The sequence below is a fragment of the Dufourea novaeangliae genome, unplaced genomic scaffold (assembly GCF_001272555.1).
Source record: "Dufourea novaeangliae isolate 0120121106 unplaced genomic scaffold, ASM127255v1 scaffold10, whole genome shotgun sequence".
Classification (NCBI taxonomy): Eukaryota; Metazoa; Arthropoda; class Insecta; order Hymenoptera; family Halictidae; genus Dufourea; species Dufourea novaeangliae.
This window is the reverse complement of record NW_015373881.1, coordinates 1-18,523: the sequence shown is the minus strand read 5'-3', so window position 1 is coordinate 18,523 and position 18,523 is coordinate 1. Positions and strand designations below refer to the sequence as shown.

General features: G+C 34.0%; 2 protein-coding genes across 2 annotated transcripts; one reads left to right on the top strand and one right to left on the bottom strand.

Moving 5' to 3' along the window:
- Positions 1-697: 697 nt before the first annotated feature.
- On the top strand, positions 698-4,216 carry LOC107194930 (F-box only protein 21-like). The gene is made up of 9 exons (XM_015584679.1): positions 698-973; positions 1,332-1,604; positions 1,791-2,226; positions 2,312-2,442; positions 2,922-3,072; positions 3,146-3,355; positions 3,574-3,654; positions 3,733-3,961; positions 4,026-4,216. Exons 1-9 carry the CDS (start codon positions 807-809, stop codon positions 4,214-4,216), a joined length of 1,869 nt encoding a protein of 622 aa, XP_015440165.1. The 5' UTR covers positions 698-806.
- A 1,262-nt stretch (positions 4,217-5,478) lies between these two features.
- On the bottom strand, positions 5,479-11,094 carry LOC107194449 (E3 ubiquitin-protein ligase TRIM37-like). The gene is made up of 16 exons (XM_015584114.1): positions 10,967-11,094; positions 10,598-10,863; positions 10,086-10,296; positions 9,556-9,872; positions 9,271-9,480; positions 9,023-9,202; positions 8,818-8,932; positions 8,564-8,754; positions 8,093-8,417; positions 7,890-8,004; positions 7,236-7,338; positions 6,659-7,170; positions 6,046-6,238; positions 5,783-5,958; positions 5,632-5,704; positions 5,479-5,515 (listed from the first exon to the last, which is right to left on the bottom strand). Exons 1-16 carry the CDS (start codon positions 11,033-11,035, stop codon positions 5,479-5,481), a joined length of 3,093 nt encoding a protein of 1,030 aa, XP_015439600.1. The 5' UTR covers positions 11,036-11,094.
- Positions 11,095-18,523: the final 7,429 nt, after the last annotated feature.

The following is an 18,523-nucleotide window of genomic DNA, read 5'->3' as shown; positions in this document are numbered from 1 at the left end:
ATTTATCCCTTAACCTTAAACTGAAGCATCGGATATTTTTATTCTCGTGAAATCATATAGATACACGTAATATGAATGGAATATATAACACTTCATTTGTGCTAATAATACTCAGAATTCATGCTTTATCGGTAACGTCGGGATTGACACTAAAATGGTAACAGGGTTACGTAGCCCTATGAACGCGAGACAGAGGAAAGCATTGGATGATAGGTCTATTCTATACCTAGTCGGTGATATAAATCGTTAAGATACGTTAACATTTGGCGCCCACTATTATGCGGTTTTGGGGCTATTTGGCCCCGTGAAGGGGGCGACATCGCCCCAGAAAACTGGGCTGAAAAAATACATTAGATGAAATGTCTATGTACTCTTATATTTCGTCTGTGTCCGTCTCCGACATATATAGTCTTATTGATCTTATTATATTTGTAGGTTATCACTGCATTACCATGAGATCTGCCTTATTATAAACACACACATGCACGCACCCAATGCCTATTATGTGCTGTTTTCTATAAGCAAACACTGACAGGACTAATTGCTGTGATCCCTACTCAGTCTTATTTAGAAACCGTAGTATGGGTATGTTTTTCCCCGCATTGCCGTATCAGAAGTATCTTGAAAGCGTCAATTTCTGATCTCTCACACAGCAACTGCTGACATTAGTGTGCCTCAGTGCAATGGCAGATGCATGTCGGGGATGTGTTTGTTTCTCGTCGCGGCTACACATTGCAACTATTTAATCAGTTTTTTCTACTCATCGTTTGCAGTCAGATTATATTGGCTGTAGTAAAACACAAAGAATGGCAAATGACGCAATGAACTCGTTGCCTAGTGAAATAGTCGTGTGTATTTTGGAAGACAAACGACTCGGCTTTTTCGATGTGATTAATCTCGGATCTACATGCAGGAACTTGCATAGAATTGTTAACAACAACAATAAACTCTGGAGAACAAAATTTTTTCAAAGGTACGATTAATAACTGACGGAAGTTCCGTGATCCCGTTGCGAAATAAAAAATCGAATTATTATATGCATCGTTGATTTTGATACGATTTAGTGCTAATAGCGTATCGCCAGATTCTGACTAACTCTCTGATTAAATGGGAAATTTTTCGTGACGTCAAGTTAGTGCTGATTGTGAGAAACGCAGATTGTTATTTTAGTGCCTGTATTGACTTCTTTTTATACACTCGATACGTGAAAGCTTCGGTCGTATATACAAAAATTCGTTACTACACACACTCTTATTTTTGTTAGCCCTTTAAATGATTCTTGTAAACATGTATGAAACAAACGTCGAATTTCTTTATTTTTGATATCTTAGATGGCCAATGTTGAAAGAAGTATATCAAATGAAGAAAAACCCAGAAGGCCTTCCAGTAAACTGGAAAGAAGAAGCTAAGATCAGTTTAAACATCCGAATGAGATTGCTTTATCAACTGTCCTTAATGTCTAATAAACACTACAAGAAACAAGAATTACCAAACACTGTATTTAAAGAGTTTGATCCCCTTTTTCGTTTAGAGCATGGTGCTCATCCCTTTGCATATTATTTTCTGGTGGATGAACTTATTAGTTTGATCAAAATCCCTGCTATGTAAGTATAAATATATTGATACTTTAGTTATAAAAATAGTTGCATGTTTGTCAAGGGTGTGTACATATTTTATCTAAGTGGACCTTAGATACTGTATCTAAGGAGATCTACTATTAGGAAATACCTAGGGAATCTATTATTAATGAAATAATAATTCATAACTTTATTTACATTATTCCTTTTTAGAACCAGCAATTTGACACATAGATATTATGTCATCAAAGTCATTCGATACATAAAGCAAAGCCATTTGAAGGAAGAGTGGCAGAAGTTTATATCTCTACCATCAAAAGAACAGACTTTAGAACGTGGTGCAACCATTGTAGCACAATGGGGTCAACCAGAAAGACATGTGACATATTCGTATATATCACTATTGTTAGATAACATCGCTGAACAAACTAAAGCACTACTCAGAGAAGAATACCCAGCTCACTCCATATTTTCAACATCCGCAGAGCAGTTTATATTTTGGAAAAATAATATTATCGATGACAATCACTGGAGCATACGGGAAACAAAACAAGTGACAGATGCATTGTGCAAAGTATTGTTCCAAAAGTTAGGATTTTATGGAAATAATGAAATGTATTATTCATCAGAAAATTCGTTTATAGATCGTGTAAGTTAGAAATTCAGACCATGAAGTTTATTATACTTTTCAAGTAAACGTTAGTTCTATATAAATGGATTATTTATTGGTTCAGGTTCTGGAACGCAGACGAGGAATTCCTATAACTCTGGCAGTAGTGTTTGAAAGTGTTGCTCGTAGGCTTGGTATACGCTGTGAACCAGTCAGTTTTCCATCTCACTTTCTATTACGATGGAAGGAAACATAGTACGTTTTGCATTGATACATATATTTCGGTATCTCCACTTATTTTCAATTCAAAATATTTGTATTCACTAGACAGTGATTGTTTGTACAAACATAGATATTTACACACTAATTTATAAACACTGAAATTAAACAAAAATTTATTTAATTTAGTGAGGAATTTTTTATAAAATAGGGTCTAATGTTTTAAACAATTACGTATGCTGTATCGTACTATTAATGTAATTATCATAGGCTGCAAATTTTATGCATTTACAGCATGTGCAAATGTGTGAAATTGTAACTTTTACATAGGTGAACATAAATTTTAATTTTTTTCGAACGCAATAAATGTTTTAATTGGTAAAATAAATTTTTCTTCTATATTAATTTTTTAAAAATAATTACTGAATATGGAAATATACATAAACATTCGCAGGCTAATAGGAACTATTAACTTAGGTTTGCGTCATATAATACGTTCATATATCGTATTTTAGCGGACTTGATTCGGAGACTGCAGAAAATTTTTATATTGACGTCTTCAATAGCGGTCAATTTTTGACTAAAAAAAATTGCCCTAGAATCGGTGGTGTGTCAAAGTGTCCGATAGAAAAGTATAATGTTCAGAAGGCAGCAACTGCCGTGGAAGTATGTATCGATTTTATACTGATTGTCATTATGTTAGTCTTTTAATATTTAACAGTCTTATAATTTTTAACAGGTCGTAAGGAGAATGGCAAATAACTTAGAAGTAGCTGTCAGACAACATACCCATCTGAATGGCAGAACCTCAAGACTGTGTTCTACTCTTGAACTTCGGCATATGGTACAACCTAATGATGCGGATCCAATTGTGCAATTGGGTCGCATATATATAGTACAGAATATGGATTTAACAGAACTGGTAGAGATACTGAAAAATATGGAGCAGGTATTTCATGACACTGACATTACATATTACACATTGCATAACATAATATTAATCAATGCGGGTTTTCCTATAATGGGCTTATACCTACGAAATAAATCAATACATGTACGATTCTGAGCACCAGACTTTTTAAAAACTAATTAATTGTATTATGCAAGATATTACATTTAAGTAAAGTATTTTTGTACTGAAATAAAACTTACATTACAATGTTTAAGGATCCAAAATTATCAGTGTGCAGGCAGGCAAGTATTATTTCCCAAGCGCTTCAGGATTGTCAAAAAGAGGTTTCGCCCGAAGTATGTATCGCAATGTGGTGATTTTTTTATCATTATTAATAAACACTATTAAACAACAATGTTTTTATACATTTCCAGGGGGAAATAGAGCCAAAGAGTAGAGTGCCCGCTGTACAGTATGCAGTAGGACTAATCATGCAACATAAAATCTACGGTTTTTTATGTGTAATAACAGGATGGGATGCAACCTGCAAGGCGTCGACAGAATGGATGAATGAAATGGGTGTACATGAATTAGACAAAGGCGCAGAACAACCGTTTTATAACATATTTGTAGATGATGGATCGTGCCATTATGCAGCTCAAGGTATTACTGACTTTACTCAGTTTATAAAACAACTAAATATAGCCTCTGAATTTGTTTTTCTTAGAAAATTTGATACTGGCCCCATATCCAGAATGGATAAATCATCAGGCTATCGGTAGATACTTCTACAAATTTAACGGTACTCATTATTTACCGAATGAGGAAAAAGCAAGAGAATACCCAGAAGATGAGGAAGCTCGTAATGAATTATTAGCTATATACACGCAAAGTAGCACAACATACAATACCACTTAATAGTTTCCTTTTCTAGCTGAAATACAAAATAATATTAATGTAACAAGTATTCCTTTTCATATCGCATGAATCATACTGAATAATATAGTAATATTTTTTTATAAAAAAAAAAGACCAAAAAGAATTAATAAATATTTATGTGTTTCTTCATAATTCATCGAATCTACGCTACTCGTCTTTGAGGAGTTTTAATACATTTAAAAAAAAGAAGGAACTAAGATCTCAAAAATTGTATTTTCATTCTTCATTACTAGATTAAAAATTAGTCGTATGATGATTCAATAAATGAAGATCAAATTTGTATGATAGTACTATTTGTATAGCCCATCTTGGGTTGTCACTCTTTGTATATATGTATTGTCGAAAATTTATGGGTTTTAACTTATAAGTCCTTAAAAATGGAAACTCATACCACTACTACTTAGAAATAACGCTCATTGTGTAAAAAACTTATGATACTATTATATATATAAATATTCAGAGACAGTAAACACCCAACTTCTAAGGTGTATTTTAAACATTATATGTGATATAAATGTATATAAGTATAATTAGTAAGTGATAAAAGGTGAGGAGTTCATAATGTAATACATACAGATATAATGATTTAAGTATTTTAATCATTTATGCAATTTGACTTGAAGTGGTTTAAAATTGAAGATTTTAATACATAAAAAAAAGTGTGTACTCAATTGTGCTTTTTATTTTATTTCATTGTCGTGGGCTGTGCTCGACTTATACATATTCACAAGCAATCACATATAAATAGTACAAAATTTGTTTTGATAATACCTGCAATACCATAACCATCCGAAAAAAAACAAAGTAAACATATTGAGTATTTAGATATTATACAATGTATTAATATTGCAGTCTAACTAAAGACCTTGAATTTGTCTGAAAATGTAACTATGTATGCACGAATAATAAATAATGATAAATAATGTAAATCACACTATCTAATATGGAATGATATTTAAGTCATATTCTTCTTGTTTATGCTTCTCAAGCTGAAAAGAACAGTAATCCATATTATTTATCAAATAACACAAACAGAATGTATTCTGCATTATATAGTTGCATAGTACCCTGTACTGACTATGAAACATTAGTTATTACACTTACCATGTTATTATATTTAAATATCAGTTTTCTAATCTCAATGCTCTCACTTTTTTTATCACTTCTAGTAACAATAATTAAAAGTTTAGGTGAACAAAAATCACAGTACATTTGTAAGATTAAGTATTACAGACATAACTTCACGAAGAACCCGAAGGATTGGTTTCTTCTAACGACCTGTAACCATAAAATTTTAATATTATACACATATTATAACAATCATCGAATTACTTCGAATTACTATGAATTTGTAGTACTGAACTGTACGTAATATACGGTTAAGATCTGCTTACTTTTCAGATGTAGATTTATTGGAAGCATCGCTAGAAGATGCTTGCAGAGTTGCGTCCAAAACATTCTTCTGATCTGAAATTTTTCGAAAAATATCGTTTAAGTGGTTTTGTAACGTAATAAATTTTCTATTTCTAATGTCTCTGTACATACTGTGTTTGTGTTGATACAATGCAGGAGCCCAGCTATAATTGTTAGGGCTCGGTATAGCATCAGTTGTTGCATTACTAGTTGACGACGATACTGCATCATGACCTAACGAAAGCGAGGGAGATTTGATTCTGCCAGTGGTGCAACCATTACTTTTCCCCTCGGATGAAATATTTCTTCTGTAAGCAATTGATACAACAAATTTACACCGTTAGACTCGAAACTTTTCCTTTTCCTCCAATATATAATTTAGGAGAAACTTGTACCTTAACTTATTGAAACAACTGGCAGTGTCTTTCTGAGATATTGGATACAACTGAATGGTCTCCAACAATTGTTCGAATTCGAATACTTTACTATTCTCACTACCTATCACGCTAACGTTGGCAGACGATGACGGTGAAGATTGCCGTCGCGACAGTAGATGCTTCGACACGATTTTATTGCTGTCCAGTACTACTGAATATTTATAAATTTCATGTTATTGTACAGATTTACAGAGGCTGTTTTATAACATGTGGAACCCACTTTAGCAATGAACAGAGAACGCAAAAAAAGTGAGGAAAGTTTACATAGGTACGTAACCTATTTGCAATGTTTTTAGAATTTCTAAATCTTTCAAAAATTTCTTTAAAAACAGATGTACTTAAACATTGTGTACAAGCTGTCTATATAGTCGAATTTTGTACATTAGCAAACTCTACCATTAAAAGTTACAAAACCATTCAGATACAAGGTTAACTTAATTACATGATTATATGAAACTTGTTCATTGTGTTTTTGAACTACCTATCTACCGCCCAAGTAAGCCTTATATGTTATAAAACACCCAGTACAATAAATGATAAATAAGAAGGTACTCTTCTGAATGTCATTTACCATTTGGCACTATCAAGTCCGATCTGGATGTTTCCACCTCGTGGTTAATTTTATTAACTACAGATATGTTTGGAAGGTCCTTATCGCAATCAATAGAGTTCGAACGAGTTGCAGGTTCAGACCTCGTCTGACTACCACATGCTATTAACCCGGAAAGTTCTTGCTGACAAATGTTGGACACTTGACCCAGTTTCAGTCTACCGTTATACATCATCTGAGGCTGACACAGATGAGATGTACAAGTGGAACGTTTATCGGAAAATTGTTCGTTATAGGCTGAATCGACTTCATGATGCTTATGCGAAAATGAAGACGATCCATGAGTTGGCAGTGTAGTGTTACAATGTAAAGGGCTAGAACTATGATGTAAACTGGTTAAAGATGTTCTAGAGTCACTTGTGTCATCCACGTGTTGATTGAAACACAAAGAAGTCCAGGCGGAGTTTCTATCTTGCATTTCAAACAGATGTAGCAACATTATTTCGTCTTCTAAACTATCATTGCCTCGCAATCTATAAAATAACGAAATAAAATAACAAATTTTTTCAATGACTTTAATTTGTGCATCTTAAACTACCTGCAAGTATCCCCTGTACTATCCCGATTGTTCTGCTGCTTTGTACGTTGTTTGTTCTGAATCCACGGGGTTAACGATTCTGCAACTTCTACATCATTCTCTCCTGTGAACATTACAAGTACTATTATTAAAGGTTATTACAATAAAGAACGTTACTATGTAGCTACAGCTTTCACTGTACCGTGGACTGTACATTATGTTCAAACAATCAATTGAAAATTAATTAAATGACTAATAGAAATTTCTTGATTAACATTTTTCAGTAATTTCAGTTACTATAGCACATGTACGGGAATATTTATTCTCTGTTATAAAACCAAACGTAAGAGGTAGACGGAGATTAATTCGAAAAATGACAGAAGATCTCTTATGAGATTGCTTGAAAGTGATCTGGAGTATGGGAAGTAGGATTCTCTTTCATATAATCTTCGTCTGGTTTCTCATTCGTGGGTTTTTCATTTTCAACACCTTTATTTAACTTGTAGTCCCGCTGCTTATACCTTTGTACATCCAGAGAACCCCTGTTGGAACTCGTACCTAATTTAATTACATTTTTCCTTTTGTATAAAAATTCATATGCGGTAAACCAGTTATCAAACGGAACAAAACCTACAATAAAACTCACATATTTAAGAAAAAGAACTGAACTCATACCTGACATGGTTTCATCATCCACGTCGTTTTCGTCATTTGAATTATCATCTAAAAGCATTAAATGTGGTTCATTATGTTCACATTCGTCCAAATATATATCGTGTTCGCTTAATTCCTGAAACAAGTATAGATAATTAATGTAAATAATGTTTAAAAGAATGTAATTATTTTAGCTTCTCAGCATATAATTTAAAATGACTCACTCCGCTATCACTACTGCTGCTGCTAGACAACAGATTCAGTGGTTGCTGATTAAGAATTGTCGGTGAAGAATAAGATGGCGATGGAGAATGAATACTATTGGTCTGGCAGTCTCCAGCAGAACCATCGTTTGTACCATGCAGATTGGGCGATTCTGGTTTCACTCCATGTTGTTTTAGACTCGTCTTTGACGAGATAGAGGACAATGTTGAAGAGGATCCAAGTGAACGTATGTTCGAAAGTTCTCCTAACTCACACATAGGCATCAATTGATCACTCGACATGGCAGAACTATAATTTCCCCCAAGTAGTGCATTCTGTCCTGTTCTATTACAATAAATGCCTATAAAGTATACTACCCTCTTTTAAAATTAAATACCTCTTTTGTAGACGATCATTTGAGGAAATATGCTTCAAATTTCGCTTATTTGGCAGTATTCGTCCACAAAATCAACAAAACTAATTTGATTTACCTTGCTAATGTGCCATTTTGATACGTTTCAATGGAACGAGGAGAACTGGAATTCAGTAATGGATCTCCAGCAGCTTGTGACTGTTGTTGCATTACCAGAGGTGTTACATTTGATGTTGGTCCGCATAATGCAACTCCGCTTGACACTCTTGTCGCTGCTATAGCATTTCGAGAGATTTCTATTGCCAATCTCTGTGAACAATTTTTTTAGTTATTTCTGTGCTTCCAACTGGAATTTTAAAATTAAAACGTTACCTCTTTCAATTCATTAATTTGTGTAGCATATTGATTTTGTACTGTAACTAACTGACTGATATACCACTGCTGATCTCTACAGCGCTGATAGAACGTCGGTGGCCGTACCTGAAACCTGATATTCATTTTTTTATTATAATATCAGTAACCACTTAAATAACCAACCTATAGAATATCACATGTGTAGAAAGTACATCGGCCTTACCGTAGTATCAAAGTGTCCAATTCTGTATTTAAGTACCCTTCAGTTGCAAGTAAATCTAATCTGAAAAATCTATTGTAACCCCAACATTCACCGATTTCAAAGTCAGAAGCGAATTCTCGAACTATATTTTTACTTATGTCGCGGGATCCTTGGTGTATCATTTCAACTCTATATTCATACCTAGAAAAAATGTAGTCGAAATGACACTAAAAATAATTTTAAAAAACATAACTATTCGTTATACATACTTAGATGTTTCTGGTAAACCGGCACTTAATTCCAGAAAAACGGACAAATAATTTCCGCGAACAACTCCATTTCCATCAGGATATACCTTTAATCTCCAGCACAATCCATTTACATGCAATGGTGCAGAATACACAGGATCTGCTTTTAATTGAAGTTGAGTAAAATTTTGCATTGCAAAAGTTGCACTATCATATCCTGGTACAATTTCACTGAAATAATAAATGGATGATCACTATTTTGGTAATAAAAAGAATAAATTAAAGTAGAAGTAATGATTGGTTTACCTATGAAAATCTGCAGGAACAGGAGCAGTCACAAAACTTGTCATTGGTTTTTTCCTTACTTGATGTATCATTCGTGACAAATCTGCACTTTTAATAATAAGCTCAGATCGAGTACATGTGTGCAATTGGTGTTCCACCTCTTGCAACAGAGCCTCCAGTTGTTCTGTTTCTAAAGTCAAGGAGTTTTTCTGGCCCATTAAAGTTAACAATTTAGCTTTCAATTGAGAATCTAGACGTGCTATCATTAGTTCCACTGCATTCCTGATCTCCCTGACTCTCTCATCTTTTGCAGCCCTTACAGATTCAACATTACGTTCCTATTTAAAAAGTAAATATAATATAATATTTATAACAGAGAGTATAATGCCCTTTGTGAAGCTACTTTAAGTGGTACAATTTGTATTTTTATGTAAAACATATGGCTGATTTTCGATGGTCCTTAAATTTCTAGTAGTAGAATGTCAAAGTCCTTTAGTTCATTTATGTAAGTATAAATCACAAAAAATTAGTACAGTATATATGAAACTTACCACTTCTTGAACAAGACTTATTAGCTCCATCAATCTTCGTTTCAACTGTCCCACTTCTGCTTTTATTTGTGTAACATGCTGTTCATAAACCTCCTCTAGAGGTTTGAAAGCATGCCCTGAATGAGTACCACCCCATAGAGCACACTGATGACAAATACATCTACGACAAGTCCAACAGTAAACAGACAGCTTTTCATGATGTACAGTACACCTGCAAATAAATAGAAAAGTGTTGATACAAACACAAGTGACTAGTACAAAAATAAACTACCAATGATAATGCCAAGTTTTATAATACAATTTAAACCTAAAACGTGTTTTTTGGTCATTTTCAAAATTATCACCTTTAATCTACTTTTGAAAGTGATTCACAGTTAATGGTTAAAATATAATACCATTAAATTTATTGGTTATGTAGATCTTTCATACATATATCAAGATTGTTGCATGCTCTTAGATCTACAGTACATTATAGAACTTAACAACATATGTCTCATTTATGGGTACAATACCTATCTCTATTAGCATCATCGTGCCTTGAATTTGATATACCAACAGCTTGAAGTGTGTCAAGCTGCTGTGTTACTTCTTCTACCCATCTGCAATTTACCAATTCATGTAGATGTAATGAAGCTCTGCAATGAGGACACTGAGAACGCTGCTCTGTGAGCCATCTTCTGATGCAAGTGTAACAGCATAATTTACTGCAATGGGGACAAAGATGTGCATCCCTAAGCTTTTCCATGCAAATAAAACATCGGAAAACTTCTGCTAGTGTCTAGAATAAAACAGTAATTTATAATCTGTATTCAAAGACCAAATGTTAAGTGGTACTCCAATAACTTTAAAAACTGTGAATATTGTATTGGTAATTTACGAACTTCAACGCTATGGTCATCCGAATTTTTTGAATTAATTGACGTTTCTCTGCTAGCCATCCTGTCCAACATTTATTAATAAAAAATTAATCGGATGTTATTGACCGTTACACGTATTGTCAGCAATCAAAGTAACATGAATCGTCGACATCTCATCTCACTGATTTGTTCAAATATGCAATTGACTTAACGAAACGTCGAATCCAAAGAAGTATTCATTATTAACGTCTGCTACTTATCTACTAATCGGACACACACAAAATGCTCTCCAGGTACTCTTAAAAATTTGTAGACAAGAATTCGATATTGTTATGAATGGTGATTCGCCATGAAGTAAAATTATTCAGTGACATGCACTGCAGGAAATTGTCAATTCCGTTAGGCAGGTCAGTCTTTTTAAAAGAATTAAAAAAATTTTTAAATCTAAATAAAAAAGATACATGACATGAAAATTATTTGAATGATATTTTATACTTTTTTACATTTAGTATGTAATTTCTATCAGTTATAGTCATCTTTAAAAACCATAGTATATACAGGGTGTCCCAAAACAGGTGTAAGTCCTTGAAAGGGGTGATTCCTGGAGTGATTTGAAACGACTTTTTTCTTAGCGAAAAAGTTCTCAGAGGCTTTGTTAACGAGATATTAACGAAAATCCCCGACCAATCAAAGCGCGAGTCTGCCGGCCGAGTTCCCGCGGTAGCGTTGGCTACGCACTGCGATTGGTAGCCAACTCTACCGCGGGACTCGACCGGCAGACTCGCACTCTGATTGGTCAGGGTTTTTCGTTAATATCTCGTTAACAAAGCCTCTGAGAACATTTTTGCTTAGGAAACAGTTATTTCAAATCAACCTAGGATCTCCTCATTTCCGGAAGTCGAAGCTATTTTGGGACTCGCTGTATATATATTTAATATACACGTACATTACTAGAGATGTCCTGAACTGCATGGTGAACTGCTACTTGTAAATCACGAGTGATTCGTGATCGTTTCTGATTGGTAGAGAACATAGACTGCGTGGCTTATGGTAGGGATAAGGTTGGCAGTAAGTGAGAGAATAATATATGGAGTAACAGACTTCTCTTTCTAATGGGGCTGTTGGTGGGGGATTCTTCTACGGCTGTGTGGTGGCATTAAGTACACTCACGAGCAAACTCGGCTTCCACTAGGGGAAAAACTAACGTAGGGAAAAGGTCTCCTACCACTTGGTAAATTTATTCCAGGTAGTGAAATAAATATTAAATCGAATGTTACTTTCGCATACATTTCAGTAATTCCAAATACCAATTGGTAGGAAGCCTTTCTCTTACGCCACTTTCAATACGCTCACAAGCAAACTCCCAGGCAGCCAGTCCTGTTCTAAACATATATTACTAGATTCTGCTGTAGATCTGATGTGCAGATTTGCTGCAAATATGCTAGAGGGTCTACTACAGCAGTATTGACTATAAACTAGCAGCAGTAATATAACAGGCCTGGTGTCATGATACGACGTCAGATATTGGAGAGAGCTGCTAATATTCTGACGACAGCTTCACCTCACAAGTGCAGTTGAACTGCGCAACTTATTTTATTACAGATTAAATCGATTACACTTTATCTAAATGCAGCTTCAATCTATATTTAAGTACTTAAATGATTATTTAACATTAAATCACAAAACTAAATGTATATGTTAACAAATATTAATAATATATGCTTATGAAATATTAACTTTTGTGTATTATTGGCGTTTATATTTCTCCTATTTTATCGCTTATAATAAGAAATAAGTATATATAAATATTGCACTGCTAAATAATACATATTTACATTTTATGCAATAATACATATATACCCTATGAGCAAACTGACGTCAGATGCACGGCATCTAGTGTCATAGTCGGTCAAGCAGAACCTCAGAATCCTATACATCTGTCGCTGCATTCTGACTGTATATGCCGTCAGATTCATAGCATGAACACAGTAACTCTGCTGGAGAACGTAACGTCAGATTCGCAGCAGAAACAGAGTAACTCTGTTGTAGAACGTAACAGCAGATTTACTGCCGTAAACAGAGCACAACCTAGCGGGTTTTGGCAATTAAATATTGTTTATATTTCTTGAAAATATTTATTTACAATACGATTTCAATGATGTTTACAATTTTTACAAAATAATACATATATAGAGAATGAATATTTTTCATTAATTTTGTGAAGAAAGTGGTCTCTCTCGAGACCGCGTTACAACAGGTGTTTCGATAGTTTAACAAAAGAAGAAACGGCTCGACGGTCGACTATCGTCGCGGCCCGCGCCTTCGATATCACCGGATTCCGGTAAGATACACGATATTTTGCTATTTCGCGGTCTACGACCGCTCGAGATGTTCCATACGAAATTTACATAGGCGCGGTCGGACGGTATTACGCTACGGCCGATTACAGATTTTGGTACAGTGACTTGAGTGACTGGCGCGTTGATTGGGAATCCTGGAGGAAAGCTGCCCGGAAATCTCGATATTCTGATTCCCGATGAACCCCCGTGGTTCTCCCGCGCTCGTTAGCGAGATGCGACACTAGATTTTCTATCGCGACATAATCGGGACGGACGAGATCTAGATTGCCCTACAGAGGTCAGATGAAAGAGCTCACTTACAGTTAGACGGTAATCCTCCTCACTGTCTTACTACTTTCCGGGGTGTCCTTGGTACGCTGGATACCGACTATACGCTATGATAAGGGCCACTCAAGTGACAATTTCGGGGCTCGTTACGCTACGCGAGGACCTAGTGGGCCCCCCACTAGGCGGTTCTATTGGCCCGCGTACCCCCTTTGACTTCTGCGGAGCCATGCTCCTTCGGCTTAGGGACGACACGCCAAGGAAGGATCCCCTGGCCACGGAGATTCCTTCCCCTGTGTGAGGAGCCCACTCTTCACCCTCCTACGTGGTTGCTGCTACTCCTCACAGGTCCCCTGCCCCCTGCTTACTCCATCGTGGGGTCCTTCTTCGGAGGGAGACGTCCGGGTCGCCGATCCTTGTCCGGTGGGTGGTTTTACATTGCCCCCTCGGCCGACCAAGAGCCTCTCGAAACCTGTGCTCGATGCGAGGGAGGGCCCTTTTCCTCCTGTCCTATCCCCCTGGGATAGGACCCTTATCCGGTCGAGCGGCTGCTCGACGGGTTCCGGGGCGGTTCCTGGAGCAGAGTCGGTCGGTACGGGCGATACCGCGTCCTCCGTCTTGTATCGACCCCGATCGCCACGGCCCTGTAATCGCGAGCGGGAACTCGGCGCGAGATTACCACGTGATTAGTTTAAATTCTACCGGTAGCATTTCCCTACGAATCCTCCAGGAGCGCTCGAATGTTATTTCGCGCGAGCGATGAGTTGCGGGGGGGGGGGCGGTCCGGTTCTCGGTTCTTCCGTACCCGAGTCGAATTTCGGGTCGGAAAGGGCACGGCGCAAAATGCGTCTCATAACAGCATATAGTACTTATTCAATTTTAACGACCTGGCGCGTATTCGCAACCGCGTAAATATTTGTGAAGACGAAAAACACGGCGATAGCGCCTACCGCGCGAACGCTAGTAAGAATATGTGTCCCGTTTGCCTGAATATGTGTTATAAAAGTAGTATGAATATATATATTTATACACATAGGTTTTCATTACTATATAATGTAATCATATTAATGAAGAAAAAAAACCGTTTCTTCTATTCTGTATTTAATTGGAATTAAAACTAAATAAGGAATTAAGCTATAAATAAATGAAATACTTTTACATATCATTTTGTACGCGAGTGACAAAAAACAACTGCATAGAGTATAAAAATGTAATTTATCATATCAATTAGGGTGAATACACATCTGGATCGGTGAAAATGTACTAAAAAAAGCGTCTTTCTCTCCCGCGAAATTGTTTATAGCAATAATAATTAATGTTACATTTTCTTCACAATAAAGTAAAATTTAAACAGAAAAAGTAGCCTTATAACTCTTTAAAACATAATTTTTATACGCCCGGCATACATATATAATTTTCCTTCCTTTATCATAATAATTAATGTTCGGGTAGGCATGATGGTGAAACCAAGGGCTTGCACCCTCCTTGTAAGTGAAAACTGGCCGACGGAGTTTTATGGCGGAAAAGTACTTCGGTTGGATTTGACGTATGTGGTGGTCAGCTGTTGAAACGCAAAGCCTCTGAGGCTTTTCTGTCCGTTTGTATTGCAACACCAATTTAACCTAATGAAGGCTAACTTCTTCAAATATTTTTTTACACGTCATTTTGTAAACTAATGTTCCTAACTTCACAAAAGAACTCAAGTCACTTGGACTAATTTTAAAAAAGTTTTATCTGTGCAATTTTAATCATGAAGGAGCGTCTTTTTTTACGTTGTAAGTTGTAATGGATTAGGCGAGAGCGTGCTTCAAAGGCTGGTAAAGTAAAACGCTTCGTATATACCGTGTGCATTTGGCACCAGGTATTTGGTACCTCGCGGACAGTTTATGGTGGCACGTACCTGAAACACACTCAACATATTACTGGTCATCGGAAATCCCTTGATTGGAGACTAAGGACCGCGCGCTCGCCGTTTTCGAAATATAATTGAAATAATATGTTTCTTTGTATCTTCTTATACCTGTCTCGACAGAACACGCTTTCCTTCTTCAACTAAGTACGTTTGGACCTTTCTCGAGAGCGACACTCCTTCTCTCTCCCTGTTTTCACTCTGTTCCGCTTGAAACAAAAACCCGAAATGATTCTTACAATTAGATGTTACCGTTATTGTAAGTATTGCAATACATAAATATAAAAATGTTAGTAGAAGATTCCATCAGATGCTATTGTATAGTATTATATATAATGCTATTTGTATACTATTCTATAATACACAGAATCATGTCCCTTTCTTTCTTTACAATTATTCAAAATTATATGCATATATTATTATGCAATAATCAACAACATATCCATAAATTATATTGAAATAACCAGCGACATATCCATATATGATTTTGCAGTACTCAGAGCTACATCCATGTATGATTTTGCAATACTCAAAATGCTATGTGTATACTATTCTATAATACACAGAATCATGTCCCTTTCTTTCTTTACAGTTATTCAAAATTATAACCTATGCATTACTTTGCAATAATCAATAACATATCCAATTATTATTTTGCAATAATCAATGACATATCCATATATTATTTTGCAATAATCAATGACACAACCATTTATTATTTTGCAATAATCAATGACATATCCATTTATTATTTTGCAATAATCAATGACATATCCATTTATTATTTTGCAATAATCAATGACATATCCATTTATTATTTTGCAATAATCAATGACATATCCATTTATTATTTTGCAATAATCAATGACATATCCATTTATTATTTTGCAATAATCAATGACATATCCATTTATTATTTTGCAATAATCAATGACATATCCATTTATTATTTTGCAATAATCAATGACATATCCATTTATTATTTTGCAATAATCAATGACATATCCATTTATTATTTTGCAATAATCAATGACATATCCATTTATTATTTTGCAATAATCAATGACATATCCATTTATTATTTTGCAATAATCAATGACATATCCATTTATTATTTTGCAATAATCAATGACATATCCATTTATTATTTTGCAATAATCAATGACATATCCATTTATTATTTTGCAATAATCAATGACATATCCATTTATTATTTTGCAATAATCAATGACATATCCATTTATTATTTTGCAATAATCAATGACATATCCATTTATTATTTTGCAATAATCAATGACATATCCATATATTATTTTGCAATAATCAATGACATATCCATTTATTATTTAGCAATAATCAATGACATCCATATATTATTTTGCAATACTCCAAATGTTATGTGTATACTATTCTATAATATACAGAATCATGTTCCTTTCTTTCTTTACAGCTATTCAAAATTATAACCTATTCATTATATTGCAATAATCAATAACATATCCATTTATTATTTTGCAATACTCAAAATGCTATTTGTATACTATTCTATAATACACAGAATCATGTCCCTTTCTTTCTTTACAATTATTCAAAATTATATGCATATATTATTATGCAATAATCAACAACATATCCATAAATTATATTGAAATAACCAGCGACATATCCATATATGATTTTGCAGTACTCAGAGCTACATCCATGTATGATTTTGCAATACTCAAAATGCTATGTGTATACTATTCTATAATACACAGAATCATGTCCCTTTCTTTCTTTACAGTTATTCAAAATTATAACCTATGCATTACTTTGCAATAATCAATAACATATCCATTTATTATTTTGCAATAATCAATGACATATCCATATATTATTTTGCAATACTCAAAATGCTATGTGTATACTATTCTATAATACACAGAATCATGTCCATTTCTTTCTTTACAGTTATTCAAAATTATAACCTATTCATTACTTTGCAATAATCAATAACATATCCATATATTATTTTGCAATAATCAATAACATATCCATATATTATTTTGCAATAATCAATGACATATCCATTTATTATTTTGCAATAATCAATGACATATCCATTTATTATTTTGCAATAATCAATGACATCCATATATTATTTTGCAATACTCAAAATGTTATGTGTATACTATTCTATAATATACAGAATCATGTTCCTTTCTTTCTTTATGGTTATTCAAAATTATAACCTATTCATTATATTGCAATAATCAATAACATATCCATATATTATTTTGCAATACTCAAAATGCTATTTGTATACTATTCTATAATACACAGAATCATGTCCCTTTCTTTCTTTACAATTATTCAAAATTATATCCATATATTATTATGCAATAATCAACAACATATCCATAAATTATATTGAAATAACCAGTGACATATCCATCTATTATTTTGCAATACTCAAAATGATATGTGTACATAACTTTATAATGCACAGAATCATGTCCCTTTCTTTCTTTACAGTTATTCAAAATTATAACCTATGCATTACTTTGCAATAATTAATAACATATCCATTTATTACTTTGCAATAATCAATGACATATCCATATATTATTTTGCAATAATCAATGACATATCCATTTATTATTTCGCAATAATCAATGACATCCATATATTATTTTGCAATACTCAAAATGCTATGTGTATACTATTCTATAATACACAGAATCATGTCCCTTTCTTTCTTTACAGTTATTCAAAATTATAACCTATTCATTATATTGCAATAATCAATAACATATCCATATATTATTTTGCAATACTCAAAATGCTATTTGTATACTATTCTATAATACACAGAATCATGTCCCTTTCTTTCTTTACAATTATTCAAAATTATATCCATATATTTACACAGAATCATGTCCATTTCTTTCTTTACAGTTATTCAAAATTATAACCTATTCATTACTTTCCAATAATCAATAACCCATTCATTACTTTGCAATAATCAATAACATATCCATTTATTATTTTGCAATAATCAATGACATA

What these genes read in the sequence shown, in the direction of transcription:
- LOC107194930 (XM_015584679.1), top strand. Translation starts at nt 807, where the DNA reads ATGGCAAATGACGCAATGAACTCGTTGCCTAGTGAAATAGTCGTGTGT. An exon ending in AAAATTCGTTTATAGATCGT is followed by an intron (nt 2,227 to 2,311) that starts GTAAGTTAGAAA and finishes TTATTGGTTCAG; the next exon opens with GTTCTGGAACGCAGACGAGG. An exon ending in AGGCAGCAACTGCCGTGGAA is followed by an intron (nt 3,073 to 3,145) that starts GTATGTATCGAT and finishes AATTTTTAACAG; the next exon opens with GTCGTAAGGAGAATGGCAAA.
- LOC107194449 (XM_015584114.1), bottom strand. Translation starts at nt 11,035, where the DNA reads ATGTTGGACAGGATGGCTAGCAGAGAAACGTCAATTAATTCAAAAAAT. An exon ending in AGTACAGGGGATACTTGCAG is followed by an intron (nt 7,171 to 7,235) that starts GTAGTTTAAGAT and finishes GTTATTTTATAG; the next exon opens with ATTGCGAGGCAATGATAGTT. An exon ending in GGACTTGATAGTGCCAAATG is followed by an intron (nt 6,239 to 6,658) that starts GTAAATGACATT and finishes ATAAATATTCAG; the next exon opens with TAGTACTGGACAGCAATAAA.